At 42.8% G+C, this 18,923-nt stretch overlaps 1 protein-coding gene across 1 annotated transcript; it reads right to left on the bottom strand.

Annotated features, from left to right (window-relative positions):
- Positions 1-11,060: 11,060 nt before the first annotated feature.
- LOC125925634 (olfactory receptor 10K2) lies at positions 11,061-12,512 on the bottom strand. Its single transcript, XM_049634733.1, has one exon. The coding sequence runs from the start codon at positions 12,003-12,005 to the stop codon at positions 11,061-11,063; it is 945 nt and encodes a 314-aa protein (XP_049490690.1). The 5' UTR covers positions 12,006-12,512.
- Positions 12,513-18,923: the final 6,411 nt, after the last annotated feature.

The following is an 18,923-nucleotide window of genomic DNA, read 5'->3' as shown; positions in this document are numbered from 1 at the left end:
AAGGATGTTTATATTCACTACTGCATTCTGTAAATGCAACCAGGTCCCCTGGGTGTTGGTGGTTAGTGTTGTATATGGCAGTTTTCTATAGTGTTTCTATCCTGACACATTCGTTTCCCGGAGCTTTTGGATTCATTATGGTGTGTTACAAAAACTGTGCCCTTTCCAATGTATTAACCAAATGTCAATATTTAGTTCAGGCTTCAATTAGTTATTCTAGCAGACAATGCCTTTTCTGGAGGCATGAGTCCACCTATTAAATTCTGAATCCCAGTTGAGTGCTCCTGTATCGACAAATGTAACAAGATTGAAATTGATGTGTCTTCCCCTTTGGTCTAAGATCTTCATAGTTCTTTTTTTGCATAGGGACATGGCCTCCTCACCCCCACTGATACAAATTGGCAGGACTGATAGGTTTTTGTTTTTTCTGTTTAAGCTACCTCAGAGCTGGCCTTCCACCCGTCTATCCAGATCGCGTTGTGATCTTGATCCTGTTGGGGGCCTGTTAGGTGAAGGGGCAACTAGCCCAGGTGCAACCACAGAGTCTTTTATGCAGAGGACGGTTGATTCCCTTAGATGTGTGGGGGCTGGGGTGGTATCTTCTTCAACAGACAAGGGTGGTTCAGGGGAACTGGAGAATCAAGACCTCGGCCTCACTTAGGTCATCTGAAATGTATTCATCCCACGTCTCATGTCTCATTTAGCATAAGAGCTCTCGTCAGGTTTATGTTTAAAAGCTAAATACACATCCAGACTGCGGACTTCACCCTCCGTGATGGCTGTTGTAAGACTCCAGATGATGTGGCCTCCTTCAAATTTGTTAAGAGGGCCTTCTGATTTTCCACGTCTTTTAACTTGTCTATTCATTACTCGTAACTTTGTCTGTGTTCACTCACTCTCTATCATTGTAAGAATACCAGGAGCTTAAAAATATAGTCACTGTGACTGGCATGCCATCTGAGCCAAAGCACATGACTGCCTGATGCTGTGGTCTTCCTCCACAGTTCAAACTATGCCACACTGATGCTTATCCGAGCATGAACTCATCCCTTTTCACACTAGTAAGGAGGTTATCTGTGTCTTCTTAGATAGATAAGTAACTTCATCCTGGAAACCCATGTTTTTTAGTCATCTCTGTTCCTAGTCATTGCATCAGTCAAGGTCCCAACGGAAAATAAATGGCACATTAAAACTGAGGAAGTTCTAAGCATAGGAGAATTGCATAGACAACGGAGTTACTTGGGATTAGCGGCATCCTAGTTTTGATGTCCTTCATACTTTTATCCAATTACTGTAATTGATAAGTCAGCTTTCTGGGGAAGAAGGCAGGGTCAAAGATCTGGAGTGAATGGGTGTATTTTGAACATCAGCATGATATTAATTCCTGTTCTTGACAAGGGGAAGAATAACAAAAGAAAATATAACGAAAGAAAATTTCAGATCATTATCTTCACCACAGATTTTGCTTTCCACGTAACGGTATTAAACGCCTCGGTGCATAGCCATTGGATCCGCAGTGCTCCCTGTGGGGAAAGTGTACTTAGCTGTCTCATTGACATCAAGCTTGACCATGAGACTTGCTTTAGCTAGGAAACGTAAAAGCTGGCGTGGACCACATTTTAGCAGAAGCTTTAAGAACTACGGCATAGATCTACCTGCCTCTTTCCCTTCCACAACAGGAATGGCTGGCCACAGATAAGGGCAATTTCTTCAGCCTGGATTGCAGAAAAGAGGAAACAGAGCCTGATATAGAAGTGGAACCACCTGGTATCCAAACACACCAGGCTCAAGAAACAAACCTTTGAAGTTGTCAACCACTTAGAATTTAGAAATGTCTATTATTACGGCACAACTTAGCAAAATTTGGCTAATATTACGCAAAAGAAATACTCAAGGCTTACAAAGACCAAGCAAAGAAATATAGTGCTAGTTGTATTAAAACGTGATATTTAGGCTCTATGCCAAAAAACATTACCAATGATAAAGGAGTTTGGTTTATTTTATATATATATATATATATATATACACACATATATGTATATATATATATAATATGGTTTAATTCATTATTAGGAAGCTACCATAATTTGAATATATATACATATTTATAATATTTATGTAACATGTATATAAATATTAATAGACTTAAGGGAAGAAACAGAAAATCCACAGTCATTGTGGGGAGTTTAATACCCCTTTCTTGGTAAGTCATATAAAAAGTAGAGTACAGATTAGTAAGGACACAGAAACACTGAACAATGTTAAAGCTTTTCATTTAGGAAAAAATAGCAAAATCCTTCATCCAACAATTGCAGAATGTATATCTACACACTGGACAATAAAGAAAATTTCAACTCACATCAAAGGATTAAAATCACATAGAGCATGCTTTTATTTATTTATTTATTTATTTATTTATTATTATTTTTTAAGATATAATTTATTATCAAATTGGCTACCATACAGTGTGTAAAGTGTGCTCTTGGTCTTGGGGTTCGATTCCCGTGGTTCAGCCCTTACATTCAACACCCAGTGCTCATCCCAACAAGTGCCCTCCTCAATGCCCATCACCCATTTTCCCCTGTCCCCCATCAACCCTCAGTTTGTTCTCTGTATTTAAGCGTCTCTTATGGTTTGCCTCCCTCCCTCTCTGTTTGTAACTATTTTTTCCCCCTTCCCTTTCCCCATGGTCTTCTGTTAAGTTTCTCAGTATCCACATAGGAGTGAAAACATATGGTATCTGTCTTTCTCTGACTGACTTATGTCACTCAGCATAATAGCTTCCAGTTCCATCCACGTTGCTGCAGGTGGCATGATTTCATTCTTTCTCATTGCCGAGTAGTGTTCCATTGTATATATAAATCAGATCCTCTTTATCCATTCGGCAGTTGATGGACATTTGGGCTCCTTCCATAATTTGGCTTTTGCTGAAAGCGCTGCCCTTCAAATCAGCACTCCTATACCCTTTGGATAAATTCCTAGTAGTGCTACTGCTGAGTCATAGGGTAGTTCTATTTTTAATCTTTTGAGGAACCTCCACACTCTTTTCCAGAGCGGCTGCACCAGTTTGCATTCCCACCAACAGTGCAAGAGGGTTCCCATTACATAGAGCATACTTTTAGCCTACAGTGCCCATATCAATAACAACGCCAAAAACATAAAGCCCACAAAGATCAGGGATGTTTCTTCACTTTGCTTCTGATCCGTATCTGGTCCTAGAAGCATGCATGGCAAATAGCAATCAATAAATATTTCCTGAATAAACAAATAAATACAAAGTATAGCTAGAAAATCCCCCATATGTTGGGAATTTAGGTAGTATACATAACTGCTAGTTAAAGAATTCTCTAGTGAGAAAATATTTTTAAAATATTGCATCTGAGAGCTTGTGAGATTCAGCTACCATAGCACTTAGAAGGGAATCGACAGCCATAAATACCTACAACAGGAAGGAAGAAGGACTGAAAGCTACTTGCACAGCCTTGAAATCACGTATTAGAGAAAAGATCTAAAAATAAACATTAGAGGAAAGAAAGGTTACAGTCAAAGTAGGAATTGAAATAGGTGAAACAGAAGAGAAACTTAATATATAGACAATTAGCAAAGTCAAAAATTGTTCCTCTGAGCAAAACCGATGTGATAAATCTCCAGTAAGCCTGATCAGAAAAAGACAAATTCAATATACATTATTAGAATTGATAAAGGGGATATGACCACAGATGATGTGGGGAATAATATGTTCATAAAAGCACACTGGGGAGAGTGTGATACCTACATCTATAAAAGTTAGATGAAAATCAATGACGTCTCAGTAAAATAAACCTTCACATGATCCATTCTGGAAGATACGAGTGTTTACTTAAACATTAAACAATTGAATCATTTATAAGCCATTCAATAAAGAAATATCCAGGCCCAGAGGGCCTCCACAATTTCAATGACTCACATGAAGACACAATACTCCCCAAGTCATTTTGTGAGGCCAGTGTCATCTTGATATCAAAACTCAATGATAGATCATATAATGCCAAATGGAACTCCTAAGAGAAGTGGAAATTCATACTTTGTGTATATAGATGCACACGCACATACATGCATGCATTCACCAGCACGGGCACACACACATGCATGCACACACACACACAGGAGCACATAATGAATATTAGCACATGTTTTAAAAGATAAAACAAAATGACCTCCACTGAGTTTAGCCTCAAAATGCAAGGGGCTCTTTTTTGACATTAGGAAAATTGTAATAAAATTTCCCACTTTAACCAATTAAAGAAGGACAATAATATAATCATTCAAAAAAAAAAAAACAACAACTTGTATCAAATGAGAAAGAGAAAGCTATCTCTTAATCTGGTAAAGTTTATACACAAAGAAACTAGAGAAAATTTCAAATTTAATAGCGACACGTTGGAAGTTGTTCCTTTGAGATAAATACCAATAGCCCATCCATCTCACTTCTATTCAATGTTTCACAGGAGGCTCCAGAGAGTAGAATAAAAGGATAAAAAAAAAAAAAAAAAAGATTGGGAAAGAAGAATCAAATTGTCTTTACTTGCAAATGATGTTATTATGTGTGTAGGAGTGCAAAAGAATTTACAAGAATTTATTTGATGTAATCACAATATTTAGCAGTTCTGTTAAACTTTAAAACGTTGCATTACAGATCTCGTGCATTTCCAAACATTGCAACAAGGGATTTGAAAAAAAAAAAAAAAAAAAAAAGAAAGAAAGATGCTATGTACAAAATCCTCAAAATAGAAATAAGTTTAAAAAATTCATATGCCAGACTTCTGTAGGGCGCAATTACAAAATCTCATCATGAGCCGTTAGAGAAGGAGCTACATAAAGGAAGGCAGGGCAGACCCGGTGCACGTGAGGACACAGCACCTGAGTCAAGCCTATTTCCTATCAGCGGGTGACAGGTGGGTTCATGCCGTGACGCGTAGGGCAGATGGTTAATATGCGTAGAGTAATTCCCACAGCGTTTATACAGAATGCACTATATTTAGGCATTGTTATAACCTTACATTTATTAATGCAATATAATCCTCACAGTAGTTGATCGTACAAATAGTATCATGTCACAATTTAACGGATGAGGAAGGCGATGAACAGAAAGATGAAGTAATTTGCCTACGGTCACACGGCCGCGAGTGAAGGAGCTGGACTCAGACAGTGAGGCTACGAATCCACGCCCTGACCCAGTGCACCGTTCCCCCTTTGCGCGCGCGAGGAGAAAACCAACGAAAAAGGAAAGTATGAGCTAGTGAGACAGCGCAAGATTGCGAACACGCACAAGAATAGTCAACCTCTAGGCGGAAAAGGCCAGCAGAACAGGACATGAGTGATAGCAACGATATAGACTAAATATCTTCTGCCTTTTACTGGCGAAAGTAGCAGCTGCTACTTTTCACTTCCGGCCTTGACTCTCGCGTGTTGCTGGGGGTGGGGCCAGGTGACACTTCTCTGGAGTCAGTCTGTCTGGCATCAGCTCCCTCAGACCTCGATGACCCTGTTCCTGCACTCAGCAGCCCGGCTGCAGGAACCCCGGCCACTCTGGGGGTGCGGGGCATGCAGAACACCGGCTGTCGTCTGCTGGCTGCCATGGGTCAGGAGATTACGAACAACTTCGGCCTTGTCGTCTCACGTAATCCTCGTGACCGTCCTCGGTGCTCATTCAGTTCCTTACCCACTTGCACGTCTTCCTAAATGGGTTTCACAGAGTGCTAGGTTTTCTTTTTTTTGAATTGCTTGTTCACTCATGTATTTTATTTTTTGAATTGTTTGGCTTTATGTTTATGACCTTTAAATTTTTTCTATATTTATATTGCTATGAATGAGTGATTGCTTTTATAAGTGCTTAAATAGTTTTGCTCATCTGGCCCTTTATTTTATGTCAAAACATCTTTTCAAGTTTATTATTATTTTTTAGACAGACCGAGACAGGGTGAGTGAGAGACAGGGAGATGGAGAGACAGGGAGAGAGAGAGAGAGAGAGAATCCCACGCAGCTAGCACAGAGCCCGATGCCGGGCTTGAACTCACGAAACCCCAAGATCATGACCTCAGCCGAAACCAAGAGTTGGATGCTTAACTGGCTGAGCCACCCAGGTGCCCCTGTCCTTTATTTTAATTAACAGCTAAGCGATATTGTATAAATCATTTATACGTTAAAATAATTTCCTGTTTACTATTTCCGTTTTCATGTTTAGAGAGCTCCTCAAGATTGACTGTATTTACTTAAGTTTTCTTTTAAATTCACCATATTTTAAAATGTTGTGATAGCTGATCAATTTTTGGAATAAAAAAGTGTGAAATAAAATCTTATCGGCATTCTTTTAATATTAAATGATGTGCATAGCTCCATTTCTTTTAAAGATAACCCTTCCTCAATTATTTGGCTGCATAATAATATGACTTTTGGATTTTCCGTTCTGTGCTTTGATCCGTGGGTCCAGCTTGCTTTACTGTCACACTAAATTAATGATTGTCATTTTATGGTGCATTTTACTTTCAGCAGGGCAGTTTGTACCATCATCTGCCATTAGCCTTTCATTAGAGATGCAGGGGTGTTTATCACACTATCGAAAAATAGATACTGGCATCGATTTGAAGTTAAAGATGCAAAAAGGATTACTTGGTATCTCTACAGAATTGAGACACCTTATCCTGGTACAAAGTTACATATTTACACAGGTTTTATTCTGTATCCCTCAGAAAAGAGTCTTTCTTTATATTCTAATAAAATAAAAATTTTATTTTACTAGAGCTCGACTAGAAATTGCTAAATATATTGCGAGACGTTTTGCGAGATCTATAATTTATCGTTCCCATTTTTTGCCAACACCTGTTGACCTTCTCACACAGCTGTTTTGAGCTCCCAGAGGGACACATGTATCCCAGACCTGACCCTTTCCTCTTGGTCTCCAGGATGCATGGTGTTTAAGGATTTGCTCTTCACCCTTCAGAGCCCTGTGGACGCACCCAGTGCAGCCATCGCCTCTCCCCCGCCCCCCAACCCTCTCATATCCCCTCTGCAGAGTTTACTCCTCCTATAAATTCATCCTGAGCGGTTGCTCCCCTGGTAGCTGCCAGCGACGTCTCTCTGTCTCTTGCCCAGCACAGACACAACGTCTGCCCTGTTGTTGTGCTATCACACCCCCTGGGAAAGATTCCTGCATCAAAGTCCTTTCCACCTTGCTAATAAAGATTCATCAGGGGGAATGAGCAACTTTCTTGACGGAGACACCGGAGGGAAAAAGCAAACAGCAAAATCATGTTCCGAAAGGTTTTCCTTTTGGCAAGGTCAAGATTAAGTGGAATAGTTCAAGGAAATAGTGCGGAAAGTCATCTCAGGAAGTGCAGACGTTTTTGGGGGGAAAAGATAGAGGAAGTCATGTCATGGAGCGCCGAGCGAGTTTGAATTAATAAACAGAAGTTGAGCAGGTGCACGAGGAATAGGGATAATGTGCTAGGAGATGGGCATTTCTGGAACCCTGTTTTTGCCGTGAGCTGGTCTCTCTCGTCCTGTGAGACAGATGTTGCCTGTATGTCTGGTCACTGGGCTCAACCCCTCACTCAGACCGGTGCACTTGGGCCATGGCCACATTTTAATCACCAGGAGAGCAGGAGGAGGGACTCACGGCACGGGAGTGTGCAGGACGCTTTTCTGAGCGATTGTCTTCTCAAAGGAAAGATGTCCTGTGGAGACGCGCAGAACAGACCTGGGCCACGCAGAATTCCATCTTTGATTTCACAACGGCTGGTTTTCTGAAAATGTGTGTGCTTGCGATATCTCATTAAAATCATCAAGGGAGGTGAGAAAAGGATCGGGAGTTCAGTGTTGAATTTTTTCTCTGAGTGTAAATACCCAGTCAATCTGATCAATTCTCGATCCTCGTGAATGTTAATATTGTTATAGATCAATGAGTAGGAAAACTGAAATTGCATTTAAAAATAATCTTTCACTGACTTACATGGAACAGAACTCCTTGAGGTGGGAGAATCTTGTTGGCGGGGCTCACGCTAACTCACCCTCCTCAGTGTGGATGCCTCTGTGGTGGGGGTTTAACCGCTGTCTCGCCTCCAGCTGTAATTCACTCTCCTCTAATCTTTCTTTCTAATCTGTAAATGCTTTAGGTTGACATGCTTAAAGTTATGTTTTCTTGAGTTGTGAATTGAATTGTGAACTGAATTGTGATTGGCCTGCTTAGTGCCACTCAGGGTCTTAACAATCAGTCTTGGGGCGCCTGGGTGGCTCAATCAGTTAAGCATTGGACTTTGGCTCAGGTCACGATCTCACAGTTTGTGAGCTCGAGTCCCGCTAGGGTGAGGCCGCTTCTCTCTCCCTCCCTCTCTGCCCCTCGTGGGGTTGTCTCTCTCTCCTCTCTGCTCCTCGTGGGGTTGTCTCTCTCTCCTCTCTGCTCCCTCGCTCACTTGCGCCTTCTCTCTCTCAAAAGTTTAAAAAACAGAAAAATTAAAAAAGAAAATCAGTCTTAATACACGAGGCCAGCCGAGAGGCCACAAATCCAATCGTATTGCTATATATTGTCTTACCGCCAAGGTCACAGAAATTCCCTAATCCCTAATTCTGCCTTGGTTTAGCCTTCCCCATGATGTATTCATGGATGACAATCCTGAATAGGAAAAAAACACCCCATGAATTTATTATTACTGGCTGAATTTATGCGCTCAGCTCGAATAACAGCTTAATCTGAAGGCCTAAGGAGCTTTGTTTCTCACTAAGGCCAACCCCAGATCTGAAGATCTTCCACTTTCCTGCAAGTTACACAGGACCACAGAGAGGAGCTGCAATTAACCAGGAGCGTCTGTGTGTGTGTGCGCGTATACATCCCTGTGTGCATATGTGCATGTGTATGAGTGTGTGCACGTGTGTGCATGCATCTATCTGTGTGTGCATGGGTGTGTGAGTGGACACACGTGCGCATGTGTTTATACCCCACGTGTGCACGTGTATATATGTGTGCACATGAGTGTGCACACAGGCATCTGTGCGTGTGTGCACGTGTGTGTATACATCTGTGTGCACGTGTGTTGTGTGTGTGTGTGTGTGAGTGCACATGTGAGTATATGTGTGAAAGAGGAGGAAGGAGAGCAGGATGTTCAGTTCTAACCCATGAGGTCAGGCCCAAGGTCAAATGAATTCTCTGGTCACATAAAAAAAGAGTAAGGACGAAAAATTATATAGGATTATATAGCGATAATGTGCTAGCAAATTATCCCAGGAAAAGAGTCATTCTGACACACGTGACCTTTCTACCCACTTATCAGGGTTCTGCTATCTGACTCCAAGTTTCAGTGTCCACGAGTCTTGGACAAGACCAGAGGAAAGCAGGGGAGGTTTTCTTATGCCACGCCCCCACCCCCCACCAATACTCAAATCCCCTTCCGTTTTAGGAAGGGGATTCGCCACACAGTGTGATGTGCAGGCCATTTATCCCATCGGTGAGAGGTCGTCTTACGCCACATGGTGTCGTCTGCTGCTGCCGAAGACGAATACAACGCATTTTACCGTCCACTAATTAAAAAGGTCCTTCTTCGCCAGGGGTCACGTGAGAGCACTGAAGGCCAGCCATTAAAGGAGGCAGATGATGGGGGCTCAGCATTGGCCCTACTCACCAGGGGGCAAGACGTTTTAATTCTCCCGACAGCTGGTTTCTTATCTACGAAGTACAGATTCTACCGCGTGACCTCTGGGCTGCCCCAAGTGCACACCGAGTAACAACCTTGAAACAGCAGCGCACCCTGCAGGTTTGAACAATTAATGCACGAAGCTGACTCCTGGGGGTTACCAGTTTATTTCCTTTTCGCGAGTCACTTGATAGGCTGGGCCTTGGCTGCACAACAGACCCAAGGGAGAGAGACCCTGATGGCCAAAGAAATGAACTTCGCTTTAGTCTCTGTGCTTTTCAGGCCCCACCCTCAAGAAATGGAAGAAGTGAAGTTGACTTAACAGCCCTGCGGGCAAGCTCACCATCCCGCAACAAACCGGGAACTGCAAATGAGACTTCCGGGTCCCCTCCCTCCTGCTTCAAGCCCAGGCAGGGATATGTCATGGATGAGCATCTGGTGGAAGGAAAAGGAAAAATGCGGAAACAGATAACTCAGTTAGAAGACCTTTATTGACAGGTGCATCTCAACACCTAAAGCCAGAAGGCAGCTTTCTGCCCAGAGCCGAGAGCCCGGTTTGCTCTCACTCCTGCAGGAAGGAGAGCAAACCAAAATGTCCCAGGCAAGTTCTGGTCTCCATTGCACATGCAGACTCCTGAGCTTCAGGGAGAACAGGAACTGTTTGCTCGTTACACAGGGATTTCTATTTGCCGAAGAGTTAGTGAAAAAGGTTGAAGCTTAGCCTCCTTTTGTTGGCCACGCTGTGACATTTTAGGTGTTCTCTTTAACCCATGCTTCCGACGGTATCTTCAAGAGATATTAACCAAGTTTACTCTTGTGTCAGTGCATAGAAAATTAGAAAAAAGTCAGCTCCCATAATACATCAGAAACACAGAAACAGATCACTTCTTGCAGAATTTTCTTGCTTGAACTTTAGTTGGATGCATCTTAGGCGCTGAACATGGTCCCGCTCATTGGGCAAACATTACCTCATTGAAACATTGTGGTCTGCCGATATTGAAAAACCGAAATTCAGGAAATACCCAGAAAGGGAGAAATATGGAAACAGGAACTTCCGCGTCCCTGAAACAGAGAACCAGGGCTACGCAGTATTTTTCAGGTCGGCTTCTCATCTGGCTGAGACTGAATGACAGTATTTGCCATAGCCTAGAGTTCTGGACACACCCAAGTTTTCCTATAATCGCCATCTATTATTTTTCCCTCAGCTGAAAAAACTTCAGTGAGCAATATTTAATGTGATCACAGCAAGAAGATGTGTTTTTCTGAATTTTATACTTGGAAATGAAGGAAATGATCTCTGCTCTTGAAAACTGTGCTCACTTGCTCAATCATTTCTGCTCTGGGAATTTTTCCTGGTATGCCTTGTGCTTTAATGGCTTGGGAAGAGCAGGAGCTCGGTTAACATCGTGGCAGGGAAATGGTTTTTCCCGCAGCTCTACGAAGAGCTGACTTGAACTCCTTATTTCTCAAGCTGTAAATCAGCGGATTGAACAAGGGAGTCAGGATGGTGTAGGAGACTGATATGAGAGCATCTCGGCTTGAGGAGTAGTTGGACTTGAGCCGTAAGTAGATAAAGGAGGCACAGCCATAATGGATGGTGACAACAATGAGGTGGGACGCACAGGTGGAGAAGGCTTTGTACCTGCCCAATGTGGAAGGAAACTGGAGTATGGCAGAGATGATGTGAATATAGGACACCAAAATCAGTGACAGGGGGATAACCAGGACCAGTGCACAGAGCATGATGATGACAATCTGACTCAGGTAGGTATGATGAGATGCCACCGTGAGGACAGGGGCGATGTCACAGAAGAAATGATGGAGCTGGTTGGAGGCGCGGAAGGGCAGGTGGAATACCACGGAGGTGATAATCTGTGCAATAGTAAAGCCACAGGCACAGGCAGCAGCCACGAGTCCCACACACACCCCGTGTCCCATGAGCACCGTGTAGCGCAGAGGGTTACAGATGGCCACGTAGCGGTCATACCCCATGGCCGCCAGCAGGAAGGAGTGAGAGCAGCCGAGGAAGAGGAAGGTGAACATCTGGATGGCACAGCCCAGGAAGGAGATGGTCTTCTTCTGGGCCAGGAGGTCAACCAGCATCTTGGGTACGATGACGAAGGTGTAGCAGGTCTCAGAGCAGGAGAGGACAGCGAGGAAGAAGTACATGGGGGCATGAAGGGCTCTGTCTAGCACGATGGTGGAAACGATGATGGCATTGGTGCCCAGAGTGAACAGGTAGAGGGGCAGGAAGGCAACAAAGAGCAGCCGCTGCAGCCCGGCCAGAGAAGAAAAGCCGAGGAAGATGAACTCTGTCACCACGGTCCCGTTGCCCTGCTCCATGGAAGGTACATCATTCAGAGACAATCCAAGAGAGGCAGAGATAGTGTCAAGAGAGACCTCTGAAAACAAGTAGAATCACAAGAAATTGGCCACGAAAGAGCAGGTGTTAAGATCCGTGCTCTAAATTCATGATTCCCCCTCCATGCGGTTTAATTTTAAGACAAAAAGGTGCCTAAAATCAGCCACGTGGACAACCAGGTGAGTGTCCAGAGTCATCCTAACAGCATAGGCAAACCATTCTTGACATTTCTCAGACCCAGCTCTCCCTCCGTCTTCTCTTGCAGGTTGTGGCTGTTATGCACATTCGTAACTCCGCGCTCTGTTTATCCCACAGACCTTGCCATTGGCTTGCTTGTCCCCACCCTGTCCCACCCATACTGTCAGTTGCAGAGTGAATCATCTGAACACACTACACGGAGAGGTGAATTTGTCTATGACTCTCAGCATCTTCCCCTTAGCATTCTCTTTACACTCTGACATTTAGCTCCCACCTCCCCACGACCTGCACCTGCATTCTCCCCACCCCCCGTTGGCCACACTCTCTGGTGTGGTCATTGCCTCCACCTTCTTGTACTCTGATTACTTGGACTCTTGCTTCCAAGCCTTCATTCTGTTCTCCAATCTGGAACAAGTTTTCCAGGATGGAATATACCTCTGCATCCTCCAATGCCCACCTCAGAGTCCTTCCTCCTGCAGAGAGAACGGCCATCTTCCTCGGGACTCTTGTCCATTTCCATCACTTCTCTTAATGCCTACAGATACCCCATTGAGCCCATCCTCCCCATCCCACCCCACATCTCTCCGGTCCGTCTTGCCCCTGATGCCCAGTACAACTTCTGAAATATAAATGGTATCATGTTGCTCCCCTCCTCAAAATTTTACTCATGGCTTTGTACTCCAACCCCTTGTTTTGGAAACCAAAATGTTTTTGTGATCATCTATGGTTCTGTATGTGATGCCTCACTATCGTACAGACGTGTTGCGTCTTCTCTGCCTCTATTCCTTGCTGATATTAACTTGTTATCCATTTTTTAAATTTAGAAATGTTTTACCATTACTCTGAAGCCCCAGCCAAATCACGAACTTTCTTGATCTCTCCCCATAAAGGAGATGTTTCTGTCTCAGAATTCATATAAGACATTAATTGCCAATCTGATTTGTTGTTTACTTACTTTTGAAATATTGTATTGCATTTTTCTCATCTCTCTTTTCCATTGGATTTTGTACCCTTGAGGGGATGATGTAAATTGTATGTATTTTCACCTGAATTCTCCTCAGTATCTAGAACTGTATTAGGTACCTAACAGCTTCTCAATAATTCCTAGTCATACAAATTAAAAAGTTCACTTGACATGTTGTTACTTACCTCATGATGTCAGAAAGCCTTCCTTCCTAGAACTTGCAGAGTAAGAATCCTCACCATTCTTTCACCCTGGGCATGAGGATTGTACAAGACCAATAATGCCTAAGGATTTCTGTGCTACAGGAGCTAAGTTTTATCTTTCAAGCCAAAAAGAGAAATCTCAGTTTACAATAGGAATATAGTACTGAAGAGAGCATCATTCGAATTCTATGTATTCCCAATCCCTTGGACATTTGTTACTCTCTAGAGCATACTGGAATGTAAATAAATGGGAGGGGAATTATAAGGTAGACTTGTGTTTATCCCACTTAAAGAAGCATATCATTCAAAATTATTATCTTAGCTAATACTAATAGGATAAAGATTAATGGCAGTGTACCCTACCTTACCCAAGAACTCCCAAATCAAGAATTTCAGGTGCTATACAACAAGTGTTAAGCAATGTGATTATGACCAGATGCTGTGTGTCAGGGACACACATATGAATGAGATCCAGTCCAAGACCTCATGGTTCAGGGTGAGACGTTTGCAGAAGAGATTATTATAAAATGATGTAGTGATTGAAATGACAGATACGCCCCTGTGACTGAAAGCACCGAGGGGACAAATCTTTTGTACATCCTTGGAAAAGAATATTTTTTTGTGCTTATTTCTGGGTTTCTTTATATCTGTAACAGAAATGTTGAACTACAGCATTCTTGGAGAAGTATGAGTTTCTATCATTTTTGTCCAGATGTACAAATAGTTCGAGGAAGCACAGTTTTCCGACCTGCCCTGAAGTTTCCTGTTTCCATAGTAACCCTTCCCCCCCCCCCATCAGACCTTCTCTTCCTCTACCGTATTCCCCTGGTTCTTTGTTCGATGCCTGACACAAGGGTTCTTATTGATTAGAAGGTTTATTTATTACTAATATACTCTTATCTAATTGCAGGATTCTCAGGGCTACTAATGAATTTCCATGGGTATGATCTCTTATAAGCACATGTAAAGTTGAGTAATGTAGGAATAAAGTGTGTTTGGAACTTAAACAGCTGTGGACTTTAATCCTGACTCTGGCATATTCTAGTGGCAAGATCTTAAATTCTCCAAGTCTCATTTTCTCACATGTACGGTGAGAAAAGCGATTCCTGCCTCCCAGGGCTGCAGTGAACATTCATTGAAATTATGTGTATGAAAGGGTCTAATTTAGTAGATAGGAATGCTCAACAAATACTTCCCTTTCATTACTTTAAGGTTGTTTGATGGGGGTTGGGACCAGAAATATTTTCATCAGTGAGATCATGAGCATTTAACTCATGGCAAGTTGGTGACATTGCTTTTTCTATACTTTCCAAGGGAGGGACGATTAAAGAGGGATTATCATTCCCCTGAGGTTCCCCAAGCCTGACTGAAGGTAATTTGGTTTTCTATGCAGTCCTGCCCTGTGCTGGAGGAAGCCAGGGCTAGACCTTGAAGGATGATGCCAGCCCTTTGGCGTCTGGGTGCTCTGTAGCCAGAGTCATCCATGCGGGTTATTTACGCCTAGTAGAAAGCAAAGGAGGTTTCCTAAATTTTCTATTTTGTTGGGGGGCAGTATGAGACCAGCTTAGAAGATAAATTGTAGTTAATCTTTGTCACATATGAATATAAACTCAGGAATTTCTCCTTATGGATGTTTTATGATTATCAATAATGCACATCTTATACGTGTTTTTAGATAACTGTGTATCTAGGTATTAAAGTCAACAATTTATTGAGCTCCTAAAGACTGGAATACATTGTTCCATAATTCTCATGTTTTATGATGTCATGATTTCTATTATGTCCTAAGCACTGCAGATGTAAATATGAATGTGGGGCGCACCTGGGTGGCTCAGTCAGTTAAGCGTCCGACTTCGGCTCAGGTCATGATCTCACGGTTCAAGAGTTTGAACCCAGCGCCGGGCTCTGTGCTGACAGTTCAGAGCCTGGAGCCTGTTTCTGACTCTGTCTCCATCTCTCTCTGCCCCTCTCCTGCTCACTCTCTCTCAAAAATAAATAAACATTAAAAAAATATTTTTTAATGTAAACATGAATGAAGTCATTGTTCCTTTCTCTGGGAAGAGAGAATCACACAGCAGGCATATTACAAGACAGATCATCATAAACATTATGAAAGACGTACAAGCAAAATGTCCTGAAAATAGTGAGGAAAAAACAATTTCTGGAAGGCTTTGAAGAACAAACTGTATTTGAATATCACCTGTAAGCATTTTGATAAAAATATGGGCATTACTGGCATTACTCATGTAAACACTGTGACTGAGCTGAATGTTTCCCTTAATGTTGACTGGCCCTTTAGAATTTTTGAACAAACGTGTGCCGTTCTGTTGTATAAACAGATGCAGACTTCCTGTTTCCAAAGGAAATGCATATGTGTATACAGGTCTGTGAAGCAAGAGACACTGCCTTTCTTCTGTTTCTGTACCATAAATTTCACCATGGGGTCACAAATGAACCCCACCCAAAGTCTACTTCAGTTAGTTCCTTGGCGGACCGTCATCCCAATCATTAGTCAACAGTATTCCTTCTCACATTTCCAGGCAGAAAAAAATAGAACATAATTTGGGTAATAGTTTATCAACTAAAATTCAGAGCCATCTTTTAGCGATATAATATGAACTAACATTTACATGTTCCCCATCTTCTAGAGTGCAAATAGTGTTTTATATATAATATAAATATACGCAGTCTTATTTGGTATTCATAAGGAACCCATGAGTAGATATTACTTTTAACATCTCCATTATAAATGATAAGCAAAGAGTTTGAGGAAACCTCTCAAGTTCACACAGCCAGTAGAACTAACACTAGGCTATAGATCTGCTGATTGGGTATTAGGGGTATTGCACATGTGTGCTTGTGTGTGTGTGTATGTGTGTGCACCCGCACATGGGCTGGTGAGAACAGGAGAGCACTATTGTGTCACCCTCCTTCCATATGAAGGTACTTAAAGACAGGATTTCTGTTACCCTTTTGCTGTGGGCTCCAGTCCTGACCCCACCATATATTAGCTTTGAGACTTTGATGTGTCTGAATCAATTTACTCATCTTTGTATGGGGTTCACTCTGACAATCAGCCAACTTACCTTTCAAGGTTTCTCCAAACTGAGCGAGAAAATACTGTTGCAGTGGCTAAGTATTATGCAGATATTTATTCTGTAATTATCATTTAGCATCAAAATGGGGCAGATGGTTTTGAGACCATGACTTTGATAACTGCCTGGCCCACTCCGCCGGCATCAGAAAAGATTTAATAGCTAAAGATGGTTTCCCTTCACGGGAGAGGGAAAGATATGCTGCATTAACCCTGTCTCTTACCCAGGAGCATCTGCAGAAAGTCAGAGTCATAAATGTCATAGTCCCTGGGGATCTTGAAGCTCCCTACCAGCCGTCTCATCTGAGAGATGAAGGAATCGAGCTTCAGAGAATGCCGCGAAGTCCCCAAGACCAGAAGGCACCCGAGTGGCTGTGTTAGCAGCAGAAGAGAGGTCTTTTGCCTTTCAGAATGTGATTCTCACAGTGTTATGAAGCCTCCTCAACATGCTTATTATGTAGGTACTAACTTGCTCTTTGTGTATCTGTGTGTATAGGAGTTAGTTCCGTGTTCTGTTCCTGACCCACCTGGTCTCCAGGAGCTTGTGCTGTGGTCCGTGTTTCTGACTGGCTCTGACTTTGTAACATTTATGAAGAGGGTAGATCTCCTGTTAAGTGTTCCTGCTGTAAAGAACAGAGATTGTGTGATTAAAATATTGTTGAATAAATAAAAAAAAAGTTGAAAAAATAAAATATTGTTGAGTGCCCTACTGAATTAAATCAGCACCGAGACAGTGTCTGTGTAAATCTAGGAACACCAGTGAGTCAGTCGATTTAGAATATCTATAAAATGTACATGCATAGCTTTACAGAAATTCATTTTAAGGCCTGAATCATCCTGGTTAACATTATCTGGAGTTCACATCCTTCCTTGTGACAGTGTCTGTTTCTATTGGCACTGCACCAGCGTGGGCCATCGCCCTTCTCTGTGTCTTACCTGAGATGTAAAACCATGGGTCCCACTTACTCTCACTTCCTGTCCATTGTCCGGTTTCTCAGCGTGATGGGTGTTCTGTCCAAGAGGATGTCTGTTATTCGTTGATGGGCTCCCGTCTGCCTTCCCTCTTCCTCAGAGGAAGAGAGGCACAGAGCCTGCCAGCGACAGAACCCAAGTGAAGTGGAGAAAGAGGAAAGGTCAAAATGGGGCCGAGGCTACTGATCTCTACTCAGGGGCAGGGATGGGAAGATGGTCTGGCGACTTAGACCCCGACCAAATGTAACCAGTTTCCTCCCGCCATTTGTGCCACTTGACCAAAGTCCACACCCACATCGAACGGTGGCCACTGAAGAGTTGGCTCTTTCATTGTATTTATTGGCAGCGGGTTGCTCTTCACTGGGTCTCCTGACGCCAGAGTCGTTGTCATGGCGACGTTGCACTGGGTTCAATTAACGGATGAGTTGATTGTGGAAAATAGAGGCAAGTCACTAAATGCCAAATTGCTCGAAATTGGGGCCAGGCATTAGGGCTTGGGGAACAGGAGGCTCCCGGCCACTCACAGATGCAGCATGCAGCATTTTAGAAAATTTGACTAATTTTAAGTTGGTTTCTTCATTTTGCACATTACTGAAAGGGCAAAGGGGAAATTTATGCAGAGAATCCATGATGACAGGTACATTATAAAACATGTTTGTTTTGCCTAAAATGTGCTTTTGTACTTAAAATTAGGGAAGTCTTTCCCTGTCAGGCTGAGAGGGTGGATTGAGCAATGTTGCTTTTTATAGTGAAGGCCCTGGTGGGAGTGAGCTGAGAGATGCGTTTCGCCCCTCCAACCACGTTCCTATTTCCTGCCTCTCTCCTCCATAACCCAGAAACTGATATAGCGCACTGTTGTACGTAGGGGATATTGAAGCAATATGTGCTGAGTGTTGGGTGAACCGATGGTCACAGAAAGTGCTACCCCAATGACACAACGACTTCTCCGTTTACACAAACATACCTAGAAGTATTTTCTGATCTCCCAAATCTCTGGTTTCCCGCAGCCTTGTGGCCATGCTGGGAATGAGGGTGAGTTCAGCCTCACTTTCCAACCACATGTGGATGGATGTTGGAAACCCCAAACAATGACACGGCACAGAGCAGGACCCATCAAGTATCCACTAGACGAGGAAATAAGGATACGGAGGACAACAGGGAGGGCAAGAAATAGCTGGGAACAAGAAATAATGCCCAGGAAGAAGTAGGAAGTAAGAAAAGTGGAATTCAGTATCTCTGAATTTGAATGCTGAACTTTTTTGGTTATCGATGCCTACTGTACATTTCCATGACTTTGAAGAAACTACTTTATCAACGTATTATTGACATGTGAAAAGCTGTATATATTTAATGTGGACGCCTCAATGACTTTGGGGATAAGTACCCATCCGTGAAACCATCACCACCACCAAGGCGGTAGACCTTCAGCTCCCGAATTTCCTCCCGTCACTATTATTATCGTCGTCGT

The sequence above is a fragment of the Panthera uncia genome, chromosome F1 (genome assembly GCF_023721935.1).
Source record: "Panthera uncia isolate 11264 chromosome F1, Puncia_PCG_1.0, whole genome shotgun sequence".
NCBI lineage: Eukaryota > Metazoa > Chordata > Mammalia > Carnivora > Felidae > Panthera > Panthera uncia.
Note: the sequence above shows the minus strand (reverse complement) of the source record. Positions and strands in the feature narration are given on the sequence as shown.